Raw genomic sequence first — 26,685 nt, forward strand, 5'->3', positions numbered from 1 at the left:
TAAACCACAAGTTAGAAACCTCTTCACCACACATTGATTCCCTTATTGAATGTGTCAATCACCCTTGCCGAGCCCTATAAACTGCTCTAAATGAGTATGCGTGAAAACGTCACTACCTAATATCAATATTGATGAAATAACAACAACAAACCAATATAAAGCAAAATTGTTTTCATAACGAGTCGTTCATGTGCACCATACGTGCATGTAACAGTGTGCGATACCTTACCGTAGCTCAAGCCCTTGATGTAGCCCGACCTATTTATGTATCGCAGCCACATATCTGCACCAATATGTACCTCAACCTAAGTGTATAACCCAAGCTTTGACCTTAATGTCGCCCGACCTAAATGCACCCCAGCTATTAACTAACTGTGGCACCAAGTGAACCCACACCCGAATGTAGCTCAAAATTTGAACCCAGTTTTAGCTCGACCACCAAGAACAAAACTGTACCTAAATGTAGCCCGACCAACTTTAAACACCAAATTTGTATCCAAATGTAGCCCAACCTATACAAGTGAAGCCCAAAGCGGAACTATTATATAGCCCGACCTAAATGTGGGTATAAATAAAGCACGTCATGCGTTGAGACCACAGTGTTGTAAAAACATAAATTCGATGGTATAAACGCATTATAGATGGGTTTGTCAATAAGGAGACTCTCAAGACCGGAACTGAAAATGTTCAAAAGCCTTAAAATCGAGTCGGTTAAAAAAATGTATCTCCATTGAGTTCAATCAATCCTACTCCCGATCCTGAGTTTTACATGAAAAGCAAGTAGGTCCCAACGTCAACGACAACACTCCCGCGACAGCAGAAATGACTCCCATCGTGCAGAAAGCAACTCCAAAATCACCCGTTACGTCATATATCCAACCTGCATAAAACATACAAACACATGAATAACACACGGTATGGATAATACATATTGTTTTATACCTCATAGAATCCTATAATCTGATTGGTTAAAAATGGAATCATAATAGCTGTGCCCCCTTTTTCTATCAAGATGACGTCATAGGTGACTATGCCCGGTGTAGCGGTCTCGGAGCTCCGGCGGTCTCAGAGTTTCAGATTACCAAATACGGTAGTATTACGTCATGCCGTGCCTGCGCACACCAAGCGAAAGTAGTCGATTTTAGCGCCGTGCCGAGTACACTCTCGTAGTAGACTTAGAGACAAGTCGTTTATTGTCCCACGCGGTGAGATAGTCGAGTTGCAGCGGTGCTCTCCGCGCGCGAACTGCTGGTTGCACAACTACTGGGCTGCCCGACTCCAGGCAGCTCGTAGTAGTCGCGCAACTAGCAGTTCGCTGCAACTCGACTATCTCACCGCGTGGGACCAAAAACGACTTGTCCACAAGTCTACTCTCGTAGCTGTCATGGCGGCGCCCATATCGTGTGGTGAACGAGTGGAGCATATGCGACAGTATTGTGAACAAAGTAACCACGTTTATGATAAGTATTTGAGGAGTGGGAATTACAAAGAAGGTTCTTCTGAAAGCCAGAAAAGGGTTTTGGGTTGCCCCTCTGAAAAGCACTCGTACGATAACAAAACAGGTATCGAAGATCTATTCGTGGCGGTAAGGGGGGAGGGGACTCACGCCCGCAACGACAGCATGCTACGTCATCCCGGAGAGCTTGGCACGCCAGAGATCTGAGACCGTGATTACTGCGTGCCGTAATCTCCGGTGACATCACCCGGAGCTCTGAGACCACAGGAGCCGCCACACCGGGACATAATCGACTATGCCCGCCCTGAAAATTACGGTTGCAAATAATTATGTCGTTCGTGTGTACTGTATTATAAGTACATTGTGTACATGTACGACTATAGCGTTCCGTGTCACGGGGTGACCTTTCCCCATTCTCAGACGAACTTTCACCATTAGTTAGTGTTGTTGATTAGAATAATCTTTGTTCGGTATTAACAGAAATATCGACTGCTTAAATCATAGGCCCTCGGTGATGTCAAAATCATGGCTATGCCCTCAGCTTTTGAGATTACCTTGGGCCTAAATAATTATAACTGTACCCCTAATAGAAGTAAATATGTCAATATTATAACACACCTCTTGCTTGTTCTGTATACTGGTTGGCTGAAACACGGTCACGTAAAATGAACATAGTTTAATGATCGCGCGCGACGGTGTTTGGCGATAATAGTATCCGGGCGGGCTCTAAAGTCTTTGAAAATAGTGCCTGGTTCCAGCGCCCTCTCTTGAATTGAGCCGTGAAAAGCAACTACACAACTTCTTGTTTTTTTTTTCCAGATTTTCTGTCTTATTTCACAATTTAAGACCGATGTGTGTTTTAATACACCTGACTGTATATAATGTGTAAAATAGTGGAGTCCGAGTGCACTAAGTCAAGTACCCACCCACTGAGAACATTGAAAACGTTACTCGAGTACGAAACGTGTTATTTTATGTACGAGTCAATTTTGTCCGAAATAAATTGTGGGTATGATTCTCTAGGCATGCCCGTTCTAAATGCTGGTCCTGGTCAATAGTATTTGCAACCAAAATAACGGTCTACAGGGAGCGGCAGTATCACATTCAAAAGAACGTTCCGTAATGTCATCTGGACTGTATGACCATAAAGCACGATTCAGCACTTACCGATTGCGAAACCTCCTGTTGATATACCGAGACCAGAGAAGAACACCATCCAAGCCAAGGCAGACACTCTTCTTTCTTCAGGAATATTAACCGACAAGACGAATAGTATTGGTTGACAGATTCCAAAGAAAAACCCACCAATAGTGGCGATGATAGCAGTTGCCTCATACGATGGTGCAGCGATGGGATCAAGGAGACACACCAAGGCCAGTAGGAAACATGACCCAGCGAGTAGATTATGTGCTTTTACCAGTCCGTGGTCGATTAAAAAACCGGACAAAACGCGCCCAAACACGCTTCCAAAGCCGGAAAAAGTAGCCAGAAATGACGACATTGTCTCATTGAAACCCAGAGAAATACCATTCGGGATAAGATATATATGCCAACCACCGAACACGGTTCCCCCAAAGAAACTAATAATCTGGATGGTGACGAATCCAGGTTCATCAACGAACATTTGGAGGTAAATTGTATCACTTATTATTCCAAACGTTTGTCTCAATTTCTGCCAAAGTGACTCGATCGGAGGTGGATTAGATGTAGACCTCGGCTCACTATCTGCTATTGGTGTGTAGGAGTTTTTGGTCTGCAGAGGTCTAAATAGAGCGGCGAAAACGCAAAAATTTGCCGACATAGCACCGAGAAGAGCCAGAGCACCTCGCCAATCATACAGCTGTAGCAGTTGCTGAACCACGGGAGGGACGATCATCATACCCAAAGGGCCTCCTATCAAACTCAACCCATTCATGGAGGCGAAATTATCCGGGAAATATTTCAACAGAACTGCGACTGAAGCATTTCGCATCATGGCAGATCCAAAACCTACACAGATTAATGAAAAATAATAAAATATGTTTTATCTTCCCTTCACAAACGTGCCATACTCTTGTGAACGTGAATGGCAGACAAAATTATGGGTAAAATTAATTTCTGCAAGAAAGTGAAACGATTTCGAGTACTGAGTATACAGTGCTAACACACATCGGTGTATGGGTAAAAACCAAAATTAATTAAGATTTCTTATGGAATAATCATACGACAGCTCGGGGATTCGAAATCGTAACTTGGAAAATGTTGAATCGATTGCGAAGAAACTGGACATGACATGGACTGTATCGAATCATTACAAGATCCTTGCAGATGTAAGTCACTAATCTTTTGTGATGTTAGCATGTTATTCCATAAATACTTACTGCATACGATGAAACACAGAGCAATGTGGACTAATGATGTCGATACCACTGCGGCTATGATAAGAGATACAGCAAATACCGCGCCGCTAATAATCATCAGCGGTCTAGCTCCAAATTTTTTCAGTAGAACTCCAATGGAGATCCCTGGAAAAGCAAAATTAATGCCATAAGATAGGTCGAATATTCATTATAATTCATGCAATTTGTGACCGAACAGCAAACGTAATCAAAGAAAGTGTGCTCTTTCCATCAAAACTGGTTGTTGTGGTGGTGATATGTTTAAATTGCTACATTATGTTTCCATATTGTAGTAAGTTCTCTTGTTTGAAATGTCCACTGGATGACGGAAATACAAAGCTTACCTGCTACACTACCAATGGTGAATGGGAGGCTAACGACTAAACCTGCTACACGTGTGCTGCACTCAAAGTACACAACAAACTCATCTACAAACACCCCCATGGACTTCAGGACGCCAAAGGACACGAAACTTACGCCCATCCTTACTAGGAGAATCACCCATCGCCATGGACCTACTGCAGCTGCTGCATCCATCGTAGTTTCTACTTCTAGTAGCGCCCCGATGGAAGGAGAAGGGTCTCTTTTGAGGTAAACTGGTGCTCTGTTCCCTTTTGCCCGTTTACTTTGTTTAATTCAATGCTCCGTTTTAATTAAAGAAGATGTCAACAGTAACACACAATTCAAAACAATACGCCTCGACCAAATCGACTTTTAATTATTTTTTTTATAACAAACAATAAAACACGACAGTTATTGAAAAGAGGAAGAAATACATACAAATTTAAATGCAAATGAAGTATGAAATCAATTAAACTGCACTTGACTGAATTCACACTGCAATAAAAATAATAATAAAAAAATACACTACAATAAAATACAGTTCCGCATGATTAAAAAATAGGCCTATGAATAAATAAAAGAAAAAAAACAAAACAAAACAGAAAATGTTATCGAAGATGCTTTGGTCTGCCAAGGACCAGCCACTCGACCACCACACCTTACAAACGATTGACTAAACTTAATTATTGAAACTAGATGAGGTAACCAACACCTCAAGTCGAACAAACCCATAGATTAAAGCCATTGTACACTTTCGGTACAGAAAAGAAGAAAACAGGTTCACAGATTTACAAATAACTTACAGCGTTAAGGTATTGGTGAAAGACTTCTCTTGAATTATTATTCCATGAAATGCTTTATTTTTTGAGAAAATATTCAAACAATATCAACTCTCGATAGCGAGAATTACGGATTTATTTTAAACACATGTCATGACACGGCGATACGTGCGGAAACAAGAGTGGGTTTTCCCGTTATTTTCTCCCAACTCCGATGACTGATTGAGCCTAAATTTTCACAGGTTTGTTATTTTGTATGAAAGTTGTTATACACGAAGTGTGGGACTTTGACAATACTGTTTACCGAAATTGTATAATGGCTTTAAGGTGATTTTTTTTATAGGTGACACAGTTTAACGTAGTTTTATATTGTGACGTTTTCTTTGCCAGTTCTGATTCAAAAAATTAACTTCAACTAGACATGACTGCATTTGTGCACAAATGCAGAGCTGTTTCGTAAACAACATTTCCACATTTCTCAACTGAACTTGGAATTCTATTGGCATCAAAGCAGTTATGACCAATCCAGCCTATATACAAACTATATATAAATTTGGATTATACCATGTTTAGACAGCAAGTTATGACTCAAAGGTGCAAAAATTACAAATATCTTAAAACATAATTTGGTGACGTCATCGTGACGTCATCAAAATGAACCATCCAACAATCTACCAAGTTTCAACATGATCGCATAATTACTTCGGGAGTTATACTAGTTCAAAAAGTGCACAGTTCAGGCCGCGTCACGTAACCCCCAATGACGTCAATGATCTGACACTTCACACATATTTATGATGCCTGCCTGACAGTAAACGTGTGTGTAAAATTTAAAGTGATTGCAAAAAACTTCACCACAGCGGCTCCACATCGTTGAAAGCAACTTCATTACTTTGGCCATTTTTGAATTAAAGGGCACTTTCTGTTTCGACCGTAAGCAGAGGTCATGTGAGGTCACGCACACGAAACAAAATGAACACCTAATTTATCCCTACCAAATCCCACAAACAAGAACTTACTGTCTCATTTGCTGACTTGTTGTAGATTTTCAAACATTTCAATACAACACCTTCAAGATGACGTCACGTGACTTGTGATTAAGACATAATGACATCCTTGTTTGAGACACGTCATCATTGTACCAATACCTTTCATCACTGGAAGTTTCATCGCAATTGCTCTTTGGGAACATTGCAAATCAGCACTTATGGGCATTACACTTCAATGGACACGGTTATTGTTGCACATTGTGTATGTTGAATCAAGGCTTTTCTTTATCGAAATCACTGAATAATATTCCGGTGTTTGTTCAGTGAGACCTTACCGGTGGCAACATGTGGTTTTGCGTTGCTCTCATTATAATATTTGTCTGCCAATTATGTTCAATAACTTTGTACGACGGTTAAAGGAACACATTGCCTTGTATCGGTCGAGTTGGTCTTTGAATTTTGACATGTTGTGATGAAGCCGGGAGGACTGTCCAACTAAGTCAACGTTATTGAACAATCTCCCACGTTGCCTTGGATCGTTTGTAACGGTTTGTTAAAAAATGCATAAGTTAGAAAGATAATTTAAAAGTAGAATACAATGATCCACACAATTAATTTGCCTCGAAATTGCGTGATTTTCCTTTTACTTTGCGAACTAACACGGTCGGCCATTTATGGGAGTCAAAATTTGACTCCCATAAATGGCCGACCGTGTTAGTCGACGAGGTAAAAGGAAAACCACGCATTTTTGAGTGATACTTGTGTGGATCATTATATTCTACTTCTAAAATATCTTTCTAATCATAAATGCATTTTATAACAAACCGTTACAAACGATCCAAGGCAACGTGGGAGATTGTTCAATAACGTTGACTTAGTTCGACAGTCCTCCCCGGCTTCATCACAACACAATTCAACAGGCTTCCGCTGAACCAAGTCTTAGATTTATAACTAAGTAATTGTGCGAACAAAAACATGGAAAGCTTATCGAAAAATATATAAAAGAATAAGACAAAAATGGCACGTTAGTTCGTTCAGTATGTTGGACGAAGTTCACAAAAGTCTCGAAAACGCTACCCCTACCCCCAATATACAGGACACGCCTACTCTATATGCAATGAGAATCCTTCATAAAAGTAGTTGAAAGTTCACTGCATTGATAAGGGGGACCTTGTTATCAAAATAAGCCGCTCCAATCTAATCCCAATTAGTCCGGTGAGAACCTTTATGGCAAATAATCATTCTCAGATCCCAACAATGGCCCTTCACTTACATTTCTAATATACGTCAATAGTCAATGGGTCTACCCCGGTGCTCATTCGGGGGAGTGAGCCACTGACTAGAGCTAATCGAACGATCACTGTGACCCGCTCGTGGTGACGTGTTGCACTTTCCACAAGTTCCACTTGGGGCTAACCCGGGTGAGCCACTGGACTGACGTAAAGCTATTCGAAGTTACCGGGGCCATACTGGGGGGTTGACCCGGGGGAGCTAATCGAACGCACCCAAAAGAACCATGAACAGTGTACACAATCGCCACCAGTTGATACAACAAACAAAGGGGGGCCATGCGTACCTTGCATGCGATGGCAAACACAAACACAACGTATGTAGGTGACAGTTCAGAGCCGACAAATTGCGCGACAATGCGTGTGTTTTGCAGGAACCTTCGACCGGGAAATAAGACAGCACTAAGCTGCAGAGAAAGTGTATAAATAAGGCATAACCGAATAGTACACCATTACCGAGTTTGACTTCACAACGAGAACATTGACAGCTAGATGACAGTTAGTAATGGTCTGACTGTTATTCCCTTAGCTTCAATCTGATTTTATAACCTTCCATCAGGAAAAAGAGTTCTGCGACAACTTAGTTTAGAGTTTACCTCTAAAGGGAAACGGATTCTTGTCGCGGCAGTTTTCAGGAAGGGTCTACCAGTTAAACAAGTTGCAGCTGAGGCAATTATTTTAACCTACGATCGGTAAGTCATGAAAGATGAACGTAATGGTACAACATTTTGAACGCAAGTGTACAACATTTTTAAAGGCAGTGGACACTATTGGTAGTTACTCAAAATAGTTATTACCATAAAACCTTTCTTGGTGACGAGTATTTGGGAGAGGTTGATAGTATACAACATTGTGAGAAACGGCTCCCTCTGAGATGCCATTGCCATGAATTTGATTTCGATACCTCAGATTTAGAACTTGAGGTCTCTAAATCAACCATCTAAATGCACACAACTTCGTGTGTCAAGTGTATTTTTTGTTCATTATTGTCTCGCAACTTTGATGACCGATTGAGCTCAACTTTTCACAGGTTAGTTATTTTATGCATACGTTGAGATATACACCAACTGTGAGACTAGTCTTTGACAATTACCAATAGTGTCTACTGTCGTTTTGATGATGACAGTCGATGTTGCTGTACGTCATCGAGGAGTAGCCGTTCCTTTTATCTGTGTATATTTTGCATTTAGGTTTATGAACTAGATTTGGTAAGTTTACAATTTGAGTAATATTTTGTAATGTCATTAGCACAAGGTGTTCATTACAAATCAAACTTGAAAAATTTAGAGGGGGGGGGGCACATTTACAAACTCGGCACATCAATCGAGTTATTCGGAAGCATAAACATCCCAAGTTGCTATACACGATTGGTATGTATTATTATCGTGTTCGATGTTCAAACACTATTATGTCAACATTTGTACGCATGAAGCTTAAGTAAAAAGTCAACAATGAATAATTGTATAGGCAAACAAATACATGGGGCTTCGTACATTCGTATGGTCTATGGCGTACGCACATGATGGATACAAACTTATAGAACCCCACAATCTCGAGAAAAAAAAAATCCGGAATCAAAACCAGGTCAGTTCAATTTATGTTGTCAGTAAATGTCTACTTCTGTAAAGATATCCACAAACGATATCAACTCGAACTTAAAGCCATTGGACCCTTTCGGTAAACAGTATTGTCCAAGGCCCACACTTCGTGTACCACACCATCTATATCAAATAACAAACCTGTGGAAATTTAGGCTCAATCGGTCATCGGAGTCGGGAGAAAATAACAGGAAAACCCACCCTTGTTTCCGCACGTTTCGCCGTGTCATTACATGTGTTTAAAATAAATCCGTAATTCTCGTTAACGAGAATTGATATTGTTTTACCGTTTTCTCAAAAAGTAAAGCATTTCATGGAATAATATTTCAAGATAAGTATTTCACCACTACCTTCTATAAACCCTGTAAGTTATTTGTAAATCTGTGAATTTTTTTTTTCTGTACCGAAAGGGTCCAATGGCTTTAAAGAAAAAAAAAAAGAAAAAAAAACGCCCTGTTTTAGTTTTTTTTGTTTGTTTGTTTTTTTTTTTTGCCAAAGATAATATGTTTTTTTTTCCCACAAAGAATTTGATTCGAAAAAGCTCTAGTTGATAGAGCTTGTTTTCGTCGGATTCTGTCTTTCTCACCGTCATCTAAGTCGTATTTCACTTCTGTATAGTTCTATGGGAAGTTTCATGGAAAGAATTAAACAGACGATGGTCAAGGCCCGAAATCCTCTTACAAGATGTGTTAACCGGGGAGAGGGTGGAGGGGGGGGGGGGGGGCTGGGAGCTGAGCAGAGGCAACTTTCAAACCCTCTATCTGTCTAACTTTCTATATATAAGGTGTAGTACGACCCTCTTGCCGTAGAATATTACAGTCGTACTTGTTATTGCAATATTATTGCTAAATCGCACACTCCGCTCCAGCGCAGAAACAAGGATTCTCACTAAACGTAACATCAGATACACTTCATCATCCAAAGGTATTTATGCAGCAGCACCAAACTTTGGAACACTCTTCCATATCAAATACGTCATCCTAATAAATTCTATTTCTGATTTCAAAATATCACTCAAAACAAACCCTTTCCAAATTTATTCCGCTTCTTAGGCTATTTATTTCTCATTGCTTTGTATATGTATTGTTAAGTTTGTATTGCTTGTTATTTTTTTGTAAAATGTTGTGGTACCTTTTTTGGTGTAAGAACGCTATATAAATGTTTAGATTATTATTATAGTAACATAAGTTGAAGCATAGTTGTACAATGTACAATACGAAATGTATTTCGAGTGAGAGGCCGACATTGTTTTGCGTTGTCTAATGAAGTATCCTTACAAATGTTGTCACATTATAGACTGTGCAAGTCTCGCGCGCACCGGAGCGAGAAAACACAACTGAAGAACTTAATTTTTTTATGAATCAAATCTTTGCTTTAATTTTTTTTTTAATGCCGAATCTGAACAACAAAAATATTCATAAGAGCTTGTTTAAATTAGTTTAGCTTTTTAACCAAGTACACAATTATCGGTTAAAGTCTATGTATAGACAAAAGTAAAACTCTGGGACAAGGATGTTTGTTTGATCTGAAATGTTTTGAAACCCCTTTTGTAAATCTACGCCCGAATGTGAAACTACTCAAAGCTGGTTTATACGCGGACGCACGATGGTCGCAATGGCGTTAGATAAACGCGTGACGCATTTTAAAGAGGAAGCCGACGCCTAAGCGACCAATGAAAAGGCTTTCCACCCGGCGCGGCCAAAACAAGCATCTGCGTAAGTTTCGTGATCGGAGATGGGCACAAATTCTTAATTTTTACCAAGTAACCTGACCTGAGGTCAAGTTTAAATATCGGTTTTCCATCGTTATTATGTTGACTTTATTTTTACTTTTATGTATGATGTTAATTAGTATTACATTTTTAACAACATATGTCATTTTTATGGTCATAAACTACATTAAACTAAAGTAATGGACGAAACAAAATCTCCCCAACGTAAATCTCCATTAGGTTGGGACCACAATGGTCCCGGAAGTTCAAACCCGCGCGAGACTTGCACAGTCTATTGCTTCATCATTCTGTCTAGTCTTGGTCATGCAAGACGTTTCTCGTTTCCCTTTCACGCACACCGCGGCCAATGGACCCTTCCCATGAAATATGCTAATTACATTCACGCATGCGTACAGACCCTGTTGGTTGGCAAACGCCAAAGAGTTGTGCACGAAGCAGACGCGCAGTCGCGTCTGCGTTACGCACCCATTAGCCGTGTACAAAACAGCGCGATGTTCCCTCATTTTGCCAACCAAAACGTTAGTGCGCACGCGCTACGTGCAATTTACATATTTCATGGGAAGGGTCTATTCACCGACAGCGCGCGCACCGACTCACCGGACTTCCCCGGGGCGGTGAGTAATTAGTCAGGTGAGTCGGTGCGCGCGCAGTCGGTGAAATGGCCGCGGTGTGCGTGAAAGGGAAACGAGAAACGTCTTGCTCCAAGACTACATTCTGTCAGGCTCCCGGTGTCCCCCTGGGATTCTTCTCTTCTCCTTGTAATTGGAAACTAGCATTGGCTTTATGAGGATCCAAAAGAGGGTGCTGTCAGAAGAAGTAAAAAAAAAAAAAAAAAAAAACGATTTATGGGTGCCGGTGTCAGATGCAATTGTGTCCGCCATGCAATACTGTCCACTCCGGATACTTTTGCATATTATGTATATGTATGTGCACGTGTAAACCTATGTATATGCAGCATGAATATTCACGTGTTTTATGATTGCAACGAATACTCAACAGCCAAACATTTCCCATGTCATTAATGACATGCACAAAGCTTGTTAAACAAAATGGCGAACGTGTTCCGTCGACCAAGGGCGTTACATTACTGCAAGGACGGCTTTGCACGGAGGCGGACACAGCTGCATATGCAAATGTGTCCGGGCGGACACGATTGCATAATATACAAAACCGTCTGGCGGACATTATTGCATAATATGCAATATTGTCCCCCGGACAGTATTGCATAGAGTAAATAATTGCATCGACACAAGAATAATTGTCAGACCCGAAGGGCCGGATCCCAGAATGGGAGTGAAATTTGAGTTGGGAGTTATTAGAGTTTATCCTGACTCGCGTCACAGAAAAGACAAACTTAACTTTACAAAAAGCTTCTTCTTTTCCTTTGCAGATATTCACCATGGATATCCTGACAGGCATTGAACAGTCGTCGGTTACCACGAAGCTATTCATTGCAGTGGTTGTCTTGTATTTAGTGTAAGAAATTGTTTAAATTTATTGTTAAAGGAACATTACATGCTGGCAGTGTATAAGCATTCTAGTAATCCACCACATACATAAACTCATGAACACGAAGAAGTTGGAAATCGATCGGACTTCTGGGTCACGAGAAAAAATAGTGCAAAACCGATGACACATTTTTGCATAGACCTTTTCGAAAATACTGGGGCGCGCGCGTAAAGCTTGGAATGTGGTGTATTGTGGTCTAGCTGGTGATCAAGTTTGATCGAATTTGATCCATATCTATCCCACAATGCACCTCATTCAACAGTTTGCGCTTGCACAATGGTATTTGCAAAAGGGTCTATGACGTCGATGGAAGAACACAATTACCAAAATGCCCACTGGGCGATAAACTCCAAACGTGAATCAGATTGTTTTATTTCTAATCAAATGACAATTCAGTCAAGGGATGTTTTCTATACTATCATCAATATATAGACCGTAAGTTTGATGTAAATCTGTGATATTCACGATTTTGTTTCTTACCAATTCTGTAACGTTCCTTTAAACTACTCTCAGGGATCACTTTGCAATATTATTTAAATATTCTATTTAAAGGCAGTGGACACTATATTGGTAATTACTCAAAATAATTATTAGCATTAAACCTCACTTGGTAACGAGTAATGGGGAGAGGTTGATGGTATAAAACGTTGTGAGAAACGGCTCCCTCTGAAGTGACGTATTTTTTGAGAAAGAAGTAATTTTCCACCAATTTGATTTCGAGACCTCAAGTTTAGAGTTTGATGTCGCGAAATCGGGCATCTAAAAGCACACCACTTCGTGTGACAAGTTTTTTTTTTCTTTATTTCATAGTTGTCTCGCAATTTTCCACAGGTTTGTTATTTTATGCATATGTTGAGGTACACTAAGTGAGAAGACTGGTCTTTGACAATTACCAATATGGTCTTTGACAATTACCAATAGTGTCCAATGTCTTTAAAAAGTCAAAACCATAAATGATTTTTTTTTTTTTTTTTCTTCTTTTTTTTTTTGGGGGGGGGGAACCATTGCTAAGGGTATTGTGAGTGTTGAAATTTATAACAGTTTTATAAAATTGGTATTGGTCTGTTATTAACATGGCAGATTTTTTTTTTTTTTTTTTTTTTTTTTTTTTGGGGGGGGGGGGTCTCAGTCTTTCACGTCCAATACCACCGTATAATATTAGCAATTCTATTTCAGATACGATTGGTGGTGTCACCAGTATTTCCAGCGTCGTGGCATACGTGTCGGGTCCTACCTACCAATAATAGGCAGCCTACTTCAGATACGAAAAGTAAGTACATCAATGATCTTTTGACAGGGTACGAACTTGCTGTTGCGTTTCGATGTTTAGGCCGTGCCCGAAACGACGACTTCGGCTACAGCTACGTCTAGATCAGCGCGTCTACCAGTGTAGAAGAATAGGCAGACGCGCGCGATCTAGCCGTAGCTGTAGCCGAAATCGCCGTTTTGGACACGGCCTTATTCAGCATGCAAGTAATACGCAGTTTGCGATACGAATCTTGGGGAAAGGGCATGGATTTTGCTCGATTTTAGGAGGTTTCGGGGGACCGAGTCTCGCGAGAGATCCGAAAACCTAATAAGGGGATATGTTTCGGATCAGCTTAATGTGGCAGAATAACCAACTCAATTTCCAAATGGAGGTATGTTCTCTTTAGTAACGTACATAATTAGTATTAGAACACCCTTGCAAGTATTCTGCCTGCTCATTGGTTTAGAGTGCGTCACATGACATGTCTTAGTTTTGCTAGACGACGGCCTTGTGATAGTGCGTCGGTTTGCCATGCGCTAGTCCGACAGACTAGCACACGGCGTGCAGTACCCAGACGTCCGTTGCGTGTACGAGGATGATAAATGAATAGTCCCTGTAACCATTTCCGATTGCACGACACTACATGCAACACAGTTAGTAAAAGTGTTTGCAATCTGTATACGCGTCGTCCGTGGATTGTAGAATTCAGGTCTGTAACTTAATAATAATAGTACAGTATTTGGAAATGTTTGGGGTGTTATAAAACAATTATTGACTGTTTTTACTCGTGCAATGGTTAAAAACTATGACTCCCTCGGTGATCCCCGGAGCGTTCTATTTTCCCTCGGCTTCGCCTCGGGAAATTAGAACGCTGAGGGAAAATAGAACGCTCCGGGGATCACCTCGGGAGTCATAGTTTTAACCATAGCACTCGAAGCAGTCAATATTTGTATAAGAAACAACAATCGAGAAGAACGCCGATTTACATAAAACTTACACGGTCTGTTGATGATGGATAGTAGAAAACACCCAATGACAATTTGTGGTCTGCAATGCCACACTTGATGCGAAAGAAATACTTTAATTTCACTTTTAGCGTTTTAGCGTTTTGCTCATTTTTGTTTTGGCATCGAAGCAATGCACAATTTGTAATCGGTTTTCACTATTCTCTCGTGACCCAGATGGTCGGTCGATTTCGAACTTCTACAGTTTGGCCAGTCTATGTATATGGTGGTTTACATAATGTCCTTATACTGGCAGCAACTTATTTTGCTAGCCAAACCAATTATATAATGTTCCTTTTAAAGTATGGGTTCGTATCATCGACATTGTAAAATATGACCACACGCGAAATCTAAAAAAAAAAGATCCACACACCCACACACCAATTTATTTCTCGAACATGGGTAGAGGTTAAACAGTTCACTTGAGATTAGATTTTGTTATTTAGCTTGAACAATTGACTCTTCTATGAGACGATTGTCCAACAGAAGCATAGACTTGATTCAAGGCTGTTGGCGTAGTGTGCCCCGGCCCAGAATTCAGTGATGAATTTAATACTCTTCAGCACCTACAAAAAATCAAAATTTGCGTTATTTAATTCCGTCTTTTTGTTGAATGTCATCACCAGGGGTTCGGATACAGGTACCCTCAGTATCGTGAAAAGTACGGAAGAGTATTTGGGTAAGTTTTCTTAAGTTCGCAATGTTTGTATTTACCTCGAGTAATGCGCTTATAATATAAGAATGGTTTATTATTATCTACGAGCGGCCTATCAAAAAACTAAAAACTAAAGTGGGATTATTTAAAGAAGTCGAAGTTAAAGAAAACCTTTGTATTTTTAAGGCCGTTAAAGGCAGTGGACACTATTGGTTATTACTCAAACATATTATTAGCATAACATTTTTCTTGGTGACGAGTAGTAGGGACTGTTGGTAATATAAAACATCGAGAGCAGGGCACCCTCTGAAGTAACGTAGTTTTCGAAAAACAAGTAATTTTCCACGAATTTTATTTTGAGACCTTAGAGTTAGATTTTGAGGTCTCAAAATCAAGCATAATGTGAAAGCACACAACTTCGTGTGACAAGGGTGGTTTTTGTCTTGTATTATTATATCGCAACTTCAAAGACCAATTGAGTTAACATTTTTACATGTTTGCTATTTTGTGCATATGTTGAGATACACCTAATGACTACACTGGCAGTTACCTGTAGTGTACAGTGTCTTTAAACACACAATCTGTGAATAACAATGATGAACTTTAAGATGTCACCTCCGTGGTTTGATTCTCACCTCAGACAAAAGCCTAGGAGAACTACTCCATAATGCTTGATTTATTTAACACAATTATCTTCTTCTTTTTTTCAATAATTAAATCAACCATTTTAATTAAAAATATTGAGTACAAAATGAGGTAGTTTAAAGGGTTAAAGGGAAGGTGCACGTTTGGTAATTGTTAAAGACCAGTCTTCTCACTTGGTGTATCCCATCATATACCATAAAATAACAAGCCTGTGAAAATTTTGGATCAATTGGTCATCGTCGTTGCGAGAAAATGATGAAAGAAAAACACCCTTGTTGGACGAATTTGTGTGCTTTCAGGTAAGAATAAAATACTCTTAGCTATAAGTATTATTATTTTAGTGAGAAATTACCTCTTTCTCAAAAACTACGTTTAAAGGGAGTCGTTTTCCCCAATGATCTCTATACTATAAACAGCTCTCCAATGCTCGTTACCAAGTCAGTTTTTAAGTTAATATTTGTTATGAGTAATTACCAAACATGTACATTCCATTTAAGACCCCGACTTGTCCACTCTGTTATTTTGTCCAGGTGGTATATGTTTCGGAAGCCAATCCTTGCTGTGACGGATGTTGACATCATCAAGCAGATTCTTGTGAAGGACTTCTCCAGCTTCGTTAACCGTAGGGTACGTTTGATCAATTCAGATCAACAGACTAATTCGGGTCAGAACTTGACTAAGTTCAGGTGGCCATTGTCACAAGACCGGGCATCCAAAGATAGAGACAAATCCAGGCGCGCACCGGGCGCACAGCTGGTGTTGAGCACCGTGCGCCACTGCTGCCGTGGTATACATGTACATGTGCCTAGTTTTGTGCACAAAGTCATGAGGAAATCATGTTCCTTTTCACTCTGTATGGAAATTAAATGTTTTCCTCAACGACTTACACAATTTCCTTGCCAGGACATCATGATATACTAATGTAGATCACTGACCACAAATATTTGCATCATAATAGGAACCGCATCATCCTGAAAAAGTTGCTTGTCTTAGGCGAGTTAGGGATCAAAGACGCGGAAACTGCGGCAGGTAATTTTGTCAGAATTTCAGTGTTTTACTTTCTGCTTAAAATTTATCAAGAACGTAGTACGTTCTTAATATCATGCAGACATATCAGGGAAGATTTCATATATTGGCAAGGAAGACATTCAATTCTCATAAAAAGTGAAAAGGGAAACGATTTTGCCGTGTCTTTGTGCACAAACTTAGGCACAAGTACACCGCAGCAGCTGTCTAGTCGCGCGCGGTACCCGCGGTACCCGTGGCGGCGCCCGGTGCCCATGGCGGCGCCCGGTGCCCATGGCGGCGCCCAGCACTTGCACACATGGATTGGTGTATAGGTCATTTGACGTGCAAAGATGTTTTCTGGCGACTGTAAAGTCTGTCAGTTCTCGTTTTTGAATTTAAAAATCAAATTGGAAACTCTGAAACATTTACATTTGTTTTATTTAACTGTTTGTTTGGACAGATAACAAGTTTGTGCAATTATATGACACTTTCGGTAAACAGTGTTGTCCAAAGCCCACACTTCGTGTATCACAACTTCTGTATAAAATAACAAACCTGTGAAAATTTAGGCTCAATCGGTCGTCGGAGTCGGGAGAAAATAACGGGAAAACCCACCCTTGTTTCCCCACGTTTCGCCGTGTCATGACATATGTTTAAAATAAATCCGTAATTCTCGCTATCGAGAATTGATATTGTTTTAATGTTTTCTCAAAAAGTAAAGCATTTCATGGAATACTATTTCAAGATAAGTCTTTCACCATTACCTTCTGTAAACCCTGACAATTATTTGTAAATCTGTGAACTTTTATTTTTTGTTCTGTACCGAAAGTGTACAATGGCTTTAAGGTATGTTGATTGTATCTTTTCAGGAAGAAAGTCCACACGCTGGAATTATAAGCAAGGGTTTATTATCGCTGCGAGATGAAGAGTGGAAGGAAGTGAGGACAGTCGTTACACCGGCATTCAGCGCCGTCAAAATGAGAACGGTATGTGGTAGAGGCGGAGTTGGGAATCAAACGATCAACTTGTAAGGGTTTCGCTAGTTCAATGAGTGTGTTATGAGCAGAGTTATAATTAAAATACGTAATATGCAATCTAAAGGGTCTGTGTACTTTTTGTAAGGGAAAAAATGTCAGCAGATTTACACTAAACCTACACAGTTTGAAGATAATGATAGTAGAAAGCTAAACTCTGAAAATATAAGTTACTGAGCGGCTGTAGTTTATGAGAAATGAGTAAAACAATGTCATGAAAATACGTTTTTACAGGCTAAAATAATGTTGTCTCGTGATCACTGAGACGAAAATTATTTCCATGCCATTTAAGGCACTGGAAATGTTTTGGTAATTGTCAAAGACCAGTATTCTCAATTGGAATATCCCATGCATTTATTATTATTATTAACAAGGAAAAATTTACAAAAAATATAAAAACATTCATTTGTTTTTACACATAATTAAGATTCATATTTTTCACACACAGATGTCCTTTATGATCAACGAATGTTGTGACACCATGCTGAATAATATCGAGAAAGCAGTGAAGGAGGGAAGTAACATTAACTGCAAAGAGTAAGTGGCCAAAATTAGCAACAAGTATAGGGCCTATTTTTTTGATACATTTAATTGTTTCAACAATATTAAACAATTAATCCGAGATCTATCTAGTGAAATGTATTGGTGGAACTTCGGCGTACGTACGTGACGTAGCCGAAATGTTTCAAGACACTGGACACTATTGTCAAAGACCAGTCTTCACAGTTGGTGTATCTCAACATGCGTAAAATTAACAAACCTGTGAAAATTTGAGCTCAATTGGTCGCCGAAGTTGCGAGATAATAGTGAAAACAAAAACACCCTTGTCACACGAAAGTTGTGTGCTTTCAGATGCTTGATTTCGATACCTCGATATTAATTCTAAATTTGAGATCTCGAAATCGAATTCGTGGAAAAAACTTCTTTCTCGAAAACTACATTACTTCAGAGGGAGCCGTTTCTCACAATGTTTAAACTAACAACCTCTCCCCATTACTCGTTACCAATTAAGGTTTTATGCTAATAAATATTTTGAGAAATTACCATTAGTGTCTACTGTCTATAAGATCACCGGATTTAAGGTTTGTCTGATTAGCAGACAGTGGGTCCGAGGGTCATGGTTATGTTGGACTCCGCTACCAAGATATCTAGTGGTTAAATCACTATTATTTGTTCGCCCTTCGTACGGGATAAAGAACCGTCGGTCCCGTGAACTGTGTGATTCACGAACAATATCTCAATAGCACTTTACGCTAAGAGAATTGGTTCGCCTTGTTTCCTGGCAAAGGCTGCTGAATGCGCCGTTGCACCATGTGAATCCTTAGCTTAAGGTGCTACATAATTGTGTCTCGAAATTCATGACTTCAATAATTTATCTTTCTGTAAAAAAAAAAAAAGATGTATATTATACTCAGCGCCTTGAGTACCTTGTTTGGTAGATACGTGGTGTGCCATAATATATGTGGACATTCTTATTATAAGACTTCGGTATTATTATTATTCTTTACACTGCAGTTTGTACGGAGGTTTCACCATGGACACGGTAGCATGGTGTGGTTTCGGGCTGAAAATAGACACACAAGTCACCAAAGATCATGAGTTTGTTATCAACGCCAAGAAAGCATTCAAATCAAATGAATCAATCGTAATTGCTCTTATTGCAAGTAAGTAAAACAATATTATCATATTGGATTGTATATACTCCATGTATCGACCATTCGTTAGTTGTTCAATGTTCACACACTCAACGAGGATTTGACTAGTGAGGACATAATTGTCCCTATTAAAACGAAAACAATGTTCTCGGAGGGTGGGCCACACAAACCAACCTACACACACAACCTTGGGTCCCACTTCTGTTGTTGTATCATTCCACTATCTAAAGAGTTCAATTGTGGGGTCCATAGCTCAATTTCATTTTATGTACACTTCTGGAAATCGTACTACCCAACACTAATGAACAACACTTTTGGACGTGTGTTAATCAACATGGAAGTTTAGGTCCATACATTGGCGGAACATAATATTTGATTGTTATCGGGTCCACACTTGGTATGCAGCAATCACTTTGGGTTGCAATAACGTTGTGGGCATTTATTTGTCGTACACACATAATTGAACATACATTTCACCAACAGAGGGCGTTTCTTCCCTCAGATTGGACGTAAAGCCGTTGGTTCCATGTGTTGTGTAATGCATGTAAAATAATAACCCACTGCACTTATCAAAAAGAGAAAAGGTTCGCCCCGGTGTTCTTGGCTGTGGCTGTTGTATGCACCCTTATAAAGTGCTAAATAATTCATCACTGCAATATTAACCTATCTTTCTGAAAGTTTGTATATCGCAGCGCCTTTGAGTGCCTTGTTTGGTAGATAAGTGCGCTATATAAGAATTCAGTATCACTAATATTAGTATTTTTTTTTGTGGGTCCACAAGGTGTTAAAACTCCGTACGTAATGTGAAAGTCTTTTGTCCTCAGGTGTACTCTTCGTATGTATAGTTAAAATATAAACATACTGGAACTTGCAGATGTTCTGTTTCATCTTGAATTGTAGACTTGTTCCCAGCGCTTAGACCAGTGTTGAATTACTTCGATGCTGGATCAATTCCTAAAGAAGTTGTAAGGTTCTTTGTATCAGTGACGAGTGAATCATGCAAACTTCGTCAAGAGCAGGGAGGCGACTTGGGCAACTCTAAGGTGAGACTTGATCATGTAGCAGTAACGATTCAAAACCTGGTATTCTCAACAACAAAAAGTGCCGTTGTGTAATTTGTACCGTTCTAGCGTAATATACATTAAGTTCGGCTAATTATTGGTTTTTTTTTTTTAACCGAATCTAAAATTGGAACTGCTTGTCTCTCTGTCCATGTTTAATCTTTAGTCTGTGTATCTACCATAACAGTTACTATTTTTTCAATCTTCGATTGCTGTCTATCCTGTTTTGCTTTGTATAGACGATGTTATCTATGTTTACATCCAAACCGCCTTCTGTAGACAAAAAAAAAAACCTTGTATACGTCATGTTTCGCCGGGCAAAAAGACGAGTAGTCATGGTAAGATTGCATACACTTTCAAGCTGGCTGCCGAAACACAATGGTTTTGCCCGGCGGAATGCGTGCGAATCATATTATGGTTCCTGAGTGACGTCAGAGGTCACATCGATCGTCTATTGTTTCAACCGGCACACCCATCACAAGCCTCGGCTTTTAGGGTGATGCCTCCATGAGCTATGTATTAATAACTGTTATATTGATTGATAGATTGATTGATAACATAATCAAAGTGAGTATTTTATTTTGTAGCAGAGTTGTTTATACTCGTCTTCTTCACCGTGTACTTCCTGTTCTATACGGTGTCCCCCCTAGTGGACCGCACAAAGGATGGCAAAGTCGATTGCAGCGGAAAGGTCATTGGCTGTGATATGTGAATTGAGCTGTCGATAAAACACAGGAGATGGCTCATGTTTCCAATTCTCTCTCATTTCGTAGGTGTCTTTAGTCGGTTCGCAATCCCCATTTGACTATTTTCTAGGTAGAACCTCCCGACTTGGGTGCGTGGACGGCTTTATAAGCTTTTCCAAGTGGTCTATTTGGAGTTAGCACCACCGCACTGGACAGACGTTCCGCGGCTGGGTTGTTCCCAGCCGAGGTGTTCCTCTGCGTGGCTCCTCGGTGATTTCGCCAGCGTCGGGTTCTGGTTGTCACTGCAGTGTCTATGAATCTCAGTTATTGGTTGTTTTTTTTTTCACTTTGCACATTTCAAAACTGATTTCAAATAATATGTAGTTGTCATTCATTCTCGTCGCAGAACATTGACATGTTACAATTAATGCTAAACGCACACAACGAAGCTCCAGACCCAACAGATGACGTCGCAGGAAACGGAATTCACAGACACAAGAGGGCGCTAACAAACGACGAAGTGACAGCCCAGGTAAGATCAAACAACATTGAGCTCTATCCATTCTCAAACAAATAAAAACAAAACAACTAAATCATAAATGCGAAGTGGTCTCAAATAGTACTGAACCTAGATCCATGCATAATCATGACGTTATACGGCACTGTTTTGTACATATTGTGCCCTGTATGCCTAATAAGATGCCTAATTATTCTTCCTGGAACAAGGAAGGCCGACTGGTGCTAAGGATCTCGATTCGGTACTTCATCAACTCGCATCTATAAAGACTGGTACCCCTGGTTTTTATCCGCAATGATAACGATATGCGCTTGTTTTTACAGACACAATATTGTTACATTGAAAACAATGAGTCCCCATTTAATAAACGTGCAGAGACGCAAGCTTTCCAAATCGGTGTTTTGATTGGTGGTCGGAGGTAGTGGAGAGCTGCACTTTCGGTCGATGCATGCAGATTACACAGTGTCAGTGTGTGTGCAAGTGCCTGTACATTTATTAAGTGTTATTTTATGTTAAAGTGTTCAAAGAATTTGACTGGTAATGCGAGGTCAAAATGTGCATAGGGAAGGATCCTGAAGTAGGTTAGAGGCAGTTTCCTGGCGTGATCCACGAGCTTTGAAGCGTGACGTAGGATGTTCAGGCTACTATATGTATTGTGCTTTACCAATAATGCCTAGATAATGGATGGTATTTTTGTTTTCATCTTTCAGTCCATCATTTTCTTCTTAGCAGGGTACGAGACAACGAGTTCCTTGCTCGGCTTTGCCTCGTACCTTCTCGCCCTCAACCCAGACGTACAAGATAAACTCTATGCTGAGATCCAAGATAAAGCCCCAAGCCGTGACGTCATAGGCTATGACGTAGTTAACAAGATGACGTACCTTGATATGGTAATATGCGAGTCCCTGCGAGTCTATCCACCCGCATCAGTGTAAGTTCATTAAAGACACTGGACACTTTTAGTAATTGTCAAAGACCAGTCTTCTCACTTGCTGTATCTCAACATATGTATAAATGACAAACCTGTGAACATGTGGACTCAATTGGTCGTCGAAGTTGCGAGATGATAATGAAATAAAAAAAACACTATTGTCACACGAAGTTGTGAGCTTTCATCAGATGCTTGATTTTGAGACCTCAAAGTCTAAATCTGAGGTCTCAAAATCAAATTCGTGGAAAACTGCTTCTTTCTCAAAAACTACGTTACTTCATCAGAGGGAGCCGTTTCTCACAATGTTTTGTACTATCAACAGCTGTTCGTTACTCGTTACCAAATAAGTTTTATGTTAAAAAAAAACAAATATTTTGAGTAATTACCAAAAGTGTCCACTGCCATTAATAAATAGTAATTAGTTGTTTGTTTTGTGTTATAGATATGGTGGACATTATAGGAGTGCATTGGTTAGGGTTATATATACATTTTACCCAAATACATTGGTGTCGTGATGCTGTGTCCACCATACCTCAAATTTAATGGATTAAGGAAGACCGGGGAGCGGTCTATGTTGTATGTTCAACACCCGCTAAATCCAGTTCATAATAAGGGAATCAATGTGTGGTGAAGAGGTTTTCAACTAGGTTTAATCCCAACGAGTCCTGGCACTTTGATTCCCATTCATAAATACCTTTTCGGTCAAACAAAATCAACACTTTTTGGTCAAAAGGTAAAATAAATGCAAACAATTATAATTGTTCAATGATTTCTTTCAACACAACACCCCTCCAGCTATGAAATGGTAAGGCCCTCGGGTAAACAACTCCTAAGGGAATGCTGCTCGCGTCGCGCGTATCGCGTGATGTGGCACAACTGTTTCAGCCAATGCTCTCGACGAGTAGGAGAACGAAGAAACTGTCTTACATAACCCCAGGTGCGAGCTCGCGTGTCACGCCCATGTTTCAACACTTTTTACTGGTCATAAACAAGGGTTTATACAGACCCACATGACGCGCTCTCCACCAATAGGAATAGCGAATCTGTCTAAGGTATTTATGAATAAGATTTTAAGATTGCATGGGCTTCCAAGAAGCTCATAATAAGAGCAATTTTGATGTTGTTTCCTCGCCGGTGTGTTGAGTCTTCCATTTGTTGTTTGTTTACTCTATTTAATAATATGCATATTTGATCTCATTTTAAAGATTCGCACGCATCTGTAACAAGACGTTTTCTTACAATGGTCTGACCATAGAGAAGGGAGTGTCTGTGTTTATGAACGTTTGGGGTATCCATCGTGACGAGCAGTATTGGCCGGAGCCGGACAAGTTTGATCCGGAGAGGTACGTTTAGTTCGGCACCATAAGTATTGAATCTAAAGACTATTTTGCTATCGACACAAACTTTTCTAAAACTATCAAGCAATAGACGATGTGACCTCTGACGTCATTCGAAAACCATAACATGACTCGCGCGCACACCGCCTTTGTGTTTTTTTCAACAGAGGGCGGTTTGAATATAAACATAGGTCACATCGTCTATACAACTTAGTTTGGTGATGTGGTAAACAATTAGGCTATTGGAGTTATATTGATGACCAATTTGATACCAATCGTAACGTTTCTTGCGGTTGTGGCTGGAAATTGACACTCAGGAACAAGTGCAGGTTCTGAGCTTAAAGACACTGGACACTATTGGTAACTGTCAAAGACCAGTCTTATCACTTATGTGTATCTCAACTAAGCATAAAAAAACAAACTTGTGAAAATTTTAGCTGAATCGGTCTTTGAAGTTGCATTCATAATAGTGAAAGAAAAACGAATTGTTACACGAAGCTGTGTGCTGTCAGAGGCTCGGTTTCGAGACCTGAAATCAAATTCGAGGAAATTACTTCTTTCTCGAAAGTTACATTACTTCAAAGGGAGCCGTTTCTCACAATATGTTATACTATCAACCTCTCCCCATTAGCATAATGCATTATGCTCGTTACCAAATAAGGTTTTATGCTAATAATTATTGTGAGTAATTACCAATAATAGTGTACACTGCCTTTAAGTGTTTTCTGACCCAGAATAGCACAAGTTGATTACAAATTACCTGAACAATTTTAGCGTGCAATGTGTGTCAACATTACCAAAAGTAATTTATGCCTACATCTTCTGATCAAATTGTGACAGGATCATTACGAACAACATAACGGCGGAAGCTCAAAAGAATGTCCTTGTTTTTAAAGGCAGTGGACACTATTGGTAATTGCTCAAAATAATTATCAGCATATAACCTCACTTGGTAACGGGTATTGGGGAGAGGTTGATAGTTTAAAACATTGTGAGAAACGGCTCCCTCTGAAGTGACGTAGTTTTCGAGAGAGAAGTAACCGATGACCAATCGAGCTCAAATTTTCACAGGTTTGTTATTTAATGCATATGTTGAGACACACCAAGTGAGAAGACTGGATTTTGACAACTACCAATAGTGTCCATTGTCTTTAAAAACATTGCATGGAATAACAGGTGCTACAAGATGTTTCATTTCAGCTTTGTTTCTAAAGAAACTTATAACGAATCCGCTATACTTGTTCACTGTATCAATTCATTTGAATTGTCTTGTACACAGATTCAGTCCAGAGAGAAAACCTTTAATCCAGGCTTGCACCTACGTGCCGTTCGGCTTTGGACCGCGTAACTGCATTGGTATGCGATTTGCCTTGTTGGAAGCCAAGATGGCGCTGGTGCGTGTACTGCAGAAGTACCGCTTAGATGTGTGTCCGGAAACAAAGGTAGAGAGAGCAGTAAATAATTATAAAATCTAACACGTTTAATACACTAAGTCCCAAACTGGGTGCCCCTCCAAAGGGCCGTCTATGAAGGACTGTGTGCCAGAACCACCATTTGGTAGTTTAACATGTTAAAGGAAGAGAGCAGTAAATAATTATAAAATCTAACACTAAAAGCAACAGTCATTGGTAGGCAGACGAGGAGATGGTCACAAAGTGTAGCAATGGCCCATGTGGGCCCACACTGTTGATTGTCACCATACTTAACGGATTTATGTTGCCTTTTCTTGTCATTTTCAGATTCCACTGAATCTTAACACGACTCCATTCTCAGCTCCTAAAGACGGCATCAAACTTCGAGCTATCGCTAGGAAATAAGTTGACCGAGAACCTCCAGCTATAAGTTTCAAAAATAGTAGACCGCCCTCTCTTGTTGGCTTTGCAACAATAGTTGCGGTGTTTAAATCCAGTGAACAAACAATGAATGGTTCACGTATTACGTATTTGCAGCAGTTCCAGGTTGCTATAACTGTTACTGTTGAGTAAATTATAACCGTTGTAGTGTTATGATCTAAATTTGTATGTGCGAATGTTAAGGTCTCGAATTCAAATTCAAATATTTTAAAACTACGTTACTTCAGAGAGAGCCGTTTCTCATAATTCTTTGCACTACCAACAGCTCCCTATTAATGTATGCTTGCAATTATTTTGAGTAATGACCAATGGTGTCCAGAGCCTTTAAGTTATAGCACTGCACCATACTGATCTGCACAACTCGATCACACCATGCGGAAGGTGTTTAGTCAAACAAATTGAAACAGACAAAATGGCCTTAAAGATTGACTTAATATTTTTATTAACCAGAAAAGTCATTATAAACAACAATAGTTGACATAAACATTAACTTTACTGCGACTTGGAATAGTTATTAAATTGCTTAATAAATAAAAAGGTAAAAAAGTGAAAGAGTGACAAAATGTACAAATGAATAGTCTGAGTTAAATTTTACTATTTAATATTGAAGAGGATAACCATAATAAGAATTTCAAGCTATACCAACAAGTTGAGTTTAATGTTAGCATTGAGTTGACGTTTATCCGGTAAAGACACACCAAGAAACCCAGTTTCACAAAGCTGTCAAGCTGAGAAAGTTGATTACCCAAATAATGTCTGACATTGTTTACACTCCATTATTTTGCAACTTGTACATTAGTAATAAGAAAAATCAAAACAACTGCATTTCTATAGCGCCTAACACCTCCAAAAAGAATAAGTATCTAAGCGCTCAAAATTATCTGTTTGATGCTTTCCAGTTTTGTGTATTGTTTGTCCACTGTCTCTAAATAATCACAAATGAACACTGACCAATGTATGTAAACAGAGATATTAGTT

At 39.6% G+C, this 26,685-nt stretch overlaps 2 protein-coding genes across 3 annotated transcripts; one reads left to right on the plus strand and one right to left on the minus strand.

Moving 5' to 3' along the window:
* Window positions 1-746: 746 nt before the first annotated feature.
* Window positions 747-4,376, minus strand: LOC139934577 (monocarboxylate transporter 12-like). Its single transcript, XM_071928857.1, has 4 exons — window positions 4,179-4,376; window positions 3,817-3,960; window positions 2,624-3,445; window positions 747-880 (listed from the first exon to the last, which is right to left on the minus strand). The coding sequence occupies exons 1-4, from the start codon at window positions 4,369-4,371 to the stop codon at window positions 747-749; spliced, it is 1,293 nt and encodes a 430-aa protein (XP_071784958.1). The 5' UTR covers window positions 4,372-4,376.
* LOC139934576 (cytochrome P450 3A13-like) lies at window positions 4,339-26,027 on the plus strand. 2 transcript variants are annotated; one of them, XM_071928856.1, is made up of 15 exons: window positions 4,339-4,425; window positions 7,793-7,925; window positions 11,954-12,039; window positions 13,249-13,342; window positions 14,952-15,004; window positions 16,156-16,252; window positions 17,503-17,619; window positions 18,116-18,204; window positions 19,183-19,331; window positions 20,223-20,365; window positions 21,476-21,601; window positions 22,297-22,517; window positions 23,723-23,860; window positions 25,134-25,296; window positions 25,594-26,027. In XM_071928856.1, exons 3-15 carry the CDS (start codon window positions 11,963-11,965, stop codon window positions 25,669-25,671), a joined length of 1,545 nt encoding a protein of 514 aa, XP_071784957.1. In that variant the 5' UTR covers window positions 4,339-4,425; window positions 7,793-7,925; window positions 11,954-11,962; the 3' UTR covers window positions 25,672-26,027. The 2 variants fall into 2 exon arrangements, with proteins under 2 accessions (XP_071784957.1, XP_071784956.1); XM_071928855.1 differs by lacking the exon at window positions 4,339-4,425 and having other exon boundaries at window positions 7,421-7,925.
* The last annotated feature ends 658 nt before the right edge of the window (window positions 26,028-26,685 follow it).

The sequence above is a fragment of the Asterias amurensis genome, chromosome 3 (genome assembly GCF_032118995.1).
Source record: "Asterias amurensis chromosome 3, ASM3211899v1".
NCBI lineage: Eukaryota > Metazoa > Echinodermata > Asteroidea > Forcipulatida > Asteriidae > Asterias > Asterias amurensis.

Bases quoted from the DNA above. Each gene is read 5' to 3' on its own strand.
- LOC139934576 (XM_071928856.1), top strand. From the start codon at position 11,963: ATGGATATCCTGACAGGCATTGAACAGTCGTCGGTTACCACGAAGCTA. The intron at 16,253-17,502 runs GTACGTTTGATC...GTATCTTTTCAG, and splicing joins CCAGCTTCGTTAACCGTAGG to GAAGAAAGTCCACACGCTGG. The intron at 19,332-20,222 runs GTAAGTAAAACA...CTTGAATTGTAG, and splicing joins CGTAATTGCTCTTATTGCAA to ACTTGTTCCCAGCGCTTAGA.
- LOC139934577 (XM_071928857.1), bottom strand. From the start codon at position 4,371: ATGGATGCAGCAGCTGCAGTAGGTCCATGGCGATGGGTGATTCTCCTA. The intron at 3,446-3,816 runs GTAAGTATTTAT...TAATCTGTGTAG, and splicing joins TCTGTGTTTCATCGTATGCA to GTTTTGGATCTGCCATGATG. The intron at 881-2,623 runs GTAAGTGCTGAA...TGTTTTATGCAG, and splicing joins AACAGGAGGTTTCGCAATCG to GTTGGATATATGACGTAACG.